The sequence below is a fragment of the Mandrillus leucophaeus genome, unplaced genomic scaffold (genome assembly GCF_000951045.1).
Source record: "Mandrillus leucophaeus isolate KB7577 unplaced genomic scaffold, Mleu.le_1.0 Scaffold695, whole genome shotgun sequence".
NCBI classification, from domain to species: domain Eukaryota; kingdom Metazoa; phylum Chordata; class Mammalia; order Primates; family Cercopithecidae; genus Mandrillus; species Mandrillus leucophaeus.
In genome coordinates, this window is record NW_012107530.1 from 327,410 (window position 1) to 331,685 (window position 4,276).

General features: G+C 40.0%; 1 protein-coding gene across 1 annotated transcript in view; it reads left to right on the forward strand.

Annotated features, from left to right (window-relative positions):
- The first annotated feature begins 3,921 nt into the window (after window positions 1-3,921).
- LOC105527872 overlaps window positions 3,922-4,276 on the forward strand; it is a 27,585-nt gene continuing 27,230 nt past the window's right edge. The window contains exon 1 of the mRNA XM_011964371.1: window positions 3,922-3,927. Within this exon, the coding sequence (XP_011819761.1) occupies window positions 3,922-3,927 (6 nt within the window). The remainder of the gene's footprint in view (window positions 3,928-4,276) is intronic.

The window sequence follows — 4,276 nt, forward strand, 5'->3', positions numbered from 1 at the left end:
TGATAAGTCTGGCAGTTTCTCTCTCTGTCGCCTGTCTACACCTTGTGAAGAAGTACTTGCTTCCCCTTTGCCCTCTGCTATGATTGTAAGTTTCCTGAGGCCTCCTCAGCCATGTGGAACTGTGAGTCAGTTAAACCTCCTTTCTTTATAAATTACCCAGTCTCAGGTAGTATCTTTATAGCACTGTGAGAATGGACTAATACAGCAGGCAGAAAAGAACTCACACCTTATACACAAATTAATTAAAAATGGATCACAGACTTAAATGTAAAATGTCAAACTATAATACTTTTAGAAAAAAAATAAGAGAAAATCTTTAAGATCTAGGGCTAGGCAAAGAGTCTTAACACTGAAAACATCACTCGTAAGAGAAGATTTGATAAATGTAACTTCACCTGTTAAAAACTTTTGCTCTGTGACAGACCCTGTTAAGAGAATGAAAAGGCAAGCTACAGAATGGGAGAAAATATTGGTAAAACACGTATCTGAGAAAGGCCTAGCATTTTGAATATAAAAAGAGCTCTCAAAATTCAGTAGTAAAAAGAAACAAACATGGTAATGAAAAGAGATTTTACTGAAGAGGATACACAAGATTGTAAATTGGCAAATGAAAAAAGATGTTCTATATCATTAGCCATTAGGGAAATGCAAATCAAAACTACAATGAGATATTGATATATACCTAGCAAAGTTACTAAAACAAAGAAGTGACAACATCAAATTCCAGTGAGGATGCAAAGAATCACTCTTATTTTACTAGTGGGGAAAAAAAATGATATGGCCACTCAGGAAAACAGGTTGTCAGATTCTAAAAATTAAGCATGCAACTACCATATGGCTTAGGAATTGCACTTCTGGGCATTTGTCTCAAAGAAATAAAGACTCATGTTCACACAAAAACCTAGACACAAATTTTATAGCAACTTTATTCATAATTAGCCCAGATGTCCTTCAACTGATAATGGTTAAACACACTGTGGATATTATGGAATATTACTCAGCAATAAAAAGACACAAACTACTGATACAGGCAATTAACTGGATGAATCTCCAGAGAATTATGCTGAGCAAAAAAAAAATGCCAATCCCAAAAGGTTACATGCTATAGTTCTCCTTTATATTGCAATCTTGAAAGGACAAGTTTCTAAAAATGGAGAACTAATGGCATATAGGAGGGGTGGAAGCAGGTGGAAAGTTGGTGTGCCTATTAAACAGCACCATGAGGGATTCCTATGGTGATGGAACTGTTCTGTATCTTGACTGTAACAATGCCAGTATCCTGGTAGTAATATTATTGTAGAGTTTTGCAAGGTTTTACCTTTTGGAGAAACTGGGCAAAGGGCACAGAGAATCTCTGAACTATTTTTCTTTCTTTCTTTTTTTAGAGACAGGGTCTCACTCTGCCAACCAAGCTGGAGTGCAGTGATGTGATAGTAGCTCACTGCTGCCTCGAATTCCCGGACTCAAGTCATCCTCCCGCCTCAGCCTCCCAAGTAGCTGGATTACAGCTGCACACCACCATGCCCAGTTGAACTTTTAAATTTTTGTGGACACAGGATCTTGCTGTATTACCCAGACTGGTCTTAAACTCCTGGGCTCAAGTGATCCTCCCACCTTGGCCTCCCAAAACACTGGGATTATAAGCATAAGTCACCACACTCAGCCCCTATACTACTTCTTAGAACTGCAGGTAAATCTGCAATTATCTTGAAATGAAAAGTGTAAGTTTAAAAGGCTGATTGCTATACTTTGGACATTTGTCCCCCAAACCTCATATTGAAATTTGATCCCTAATGTTGGAGGTGGGGCCTAATAGGAAATGTTTGGGTCCTGAGGTTTAAGGTAGATCCCTCGTGAATACATTAATGCCCTCTCTGGACGATGGTGACCTCTCACTCTTAGTTCTTTCACGATATGGTTTGGCTGTGCCCCAACTCAAATCTCATCTTGAATTGTATTTCTCATAATCCCCACATGTTGTGGGAGGGACCCAGTTTAATCCCCACATGTTGTGGGAGGGACCCAGTGGGAGGTAATTTAATCATGGGGCAGTTACCCTAATGCTGTTCTTGTTATAGTGAGTGAGTTCTCATGAGGTCTGATGGTTTTATATGGGGCTTTTCCCCCGTTTGCTCAGCACTTCTCCTTGCTGCCACCATGTGAAGAAGGACATGTTTGCTCCTTCTTCTGCCATGATTGTAAGTTTCCTGAGGCCTCCCTAGCCATGCAGAACTGTGAGTTGATTAAACTGCTTTCCCTTACAAATTATCCAGTCTCCGGTATATCTTTATTATCAGTGTAAAAATGGACTAATACACCTTGAGAGCTGGTATTTAAAAAGAGCCTCCCTCTCCACTCTCTCTTGCCTCCTCTTTTGCCATGTGATCTCTGCACAAGCTGCTCTTTACCATGAGTGGAAGCAGTTTGAGGCCCTCACCACATGCAGATGTGGGCGCCATGCTTCTTATACAGCCTGCAGATCATGAGCCAAATAAATCTTTATAAATTATCCAGCCTCAACCGTTCCTTTATAGCAATGCAAATAGACAAAAACGGTGATAGAGAAGGAGTTTTTTGTTGTTGTTGTCCTCAAAATTACTGACAAAGAATACAATGGGGTGTTAAGATTTTACACACACATTATTTCATGATGATAAATTTTAAAATCATATCCCAATGTCATTATTTGAGCCTCAGCTGTAGTTGGGTAGAATAGTATCAAGCTTTTGGCAACTGGTTGCATTGTTCACCAATGCTAAGTCACCAAGCTTAAAACATCACAACAATGAATTTAATCAGTGAACAATGAAATGTTATCAAGTCCATTCACAAAATTAAAAGCAGGACTGGCATAGTGGTTCACCCCATAATCCCAACACTTTGGGAGGCTGGGGCAAGTAGATCACCAGAAGTAGGGAGTTTGAGACCAACCTGGCCAATGTGGTGAAACCCCTTATCTACTAAAAATACAAAAATTAGCCAGGCATGTTGGCATGCACCTGTAATCCCAGCTACTTGGGAAGCTAAGGCATGAGAATTACTTGAACCTGGGAGGCAGAGGTTGCAGTGAGATCGCACCACTGCACTCCAGCCTGGGCGACAGAAACTCCTTCTCAAAGAAAAACAAACAAAAAAACTATAAAGAATCTCCTGAGTATTTTTAAATCTTACATTAACAACAAATAAGAGTCTGAATGTCTTATCCTGCATATGGAAATCAAGTCTTCGAAGAAAAAAGGTTTTTTTTTGGTTTTTTTTTTTTTTGGGAGAGTCTCACTCCGTCACTAGGTGGAGTGCAATGGCGTGATCTCCACTCACTGCAACCTCCACCTCCCGGGTACGAGTGGTTTTCCTTCCTCAGCCTCCCGAGTACCTGGGACTACAGGCGCGTGCCACCACGTTTGACTAATTTTTGTATTTTTAGTAGAAACGGGGTTTCACCATGTTGGCCGAGATAGTCTCGATCTCCTGACCTCATGATCTGCCCGCCTCGGCCCCCCAAGGTGCTGGGATTGCAGGTGTGAGCCACTGTGCCCAGCCAGAAAAACATTTTAAAAGATTTTGTACACTATTTGAAATGACTATGGAATGCTTTGTTTCAATCAATTTTAAAAAAACGGGAAATTGCCTTATCTTTTAGATACATTTAAAATGTCAAAGTCCTCCTTAAACTTCAAGAAAATAAAATCAATCTCCTTAAAACGAACCAATTATGATGAATTTGTCAAAATATTTATATTGTGTTAACCTAATTTACCAAGACATTTCAAATTTACATCTCTGCATCAGTTAAAGACAGATTTAGAAATATACTGATTTTCTTCAAATACAGTGTTTGAAGTTACGATGATTAGATTTAAAGATATGTGTGATCAGTCAGTTTATGATTATGTAAAATAACATGTCAATAGTTACAGGATAATGCAGGTAGGTAAGACACCTGTTCTACTATCGTGTGATTTCATGATTTAACTGGTGTAATTAGGAAAGGTTTTAGATCTAATTTGAACTGTCATATCCACTTTTTTTTTTTTTTTTTTGAGATGGAGTCTCACTCTGTTGCCCAGGCTAGAGTACAGTGGCCTGATCCCAGCTCACTGCAACCTCTGCCTCCAGGGTTCAAGCAATTCTCGTGCCTCAGCCTCCCAAGCAGCTGGGATTACAGGCACCCGCCACCACACCCGGCTAATTTTTGTATCTTTGTAGAGACAGGGTTTCATCATGCTGGCCAGGCTGGTCTCGAACTCCTGACCTGACGTAAACCGCCCACCCTGGC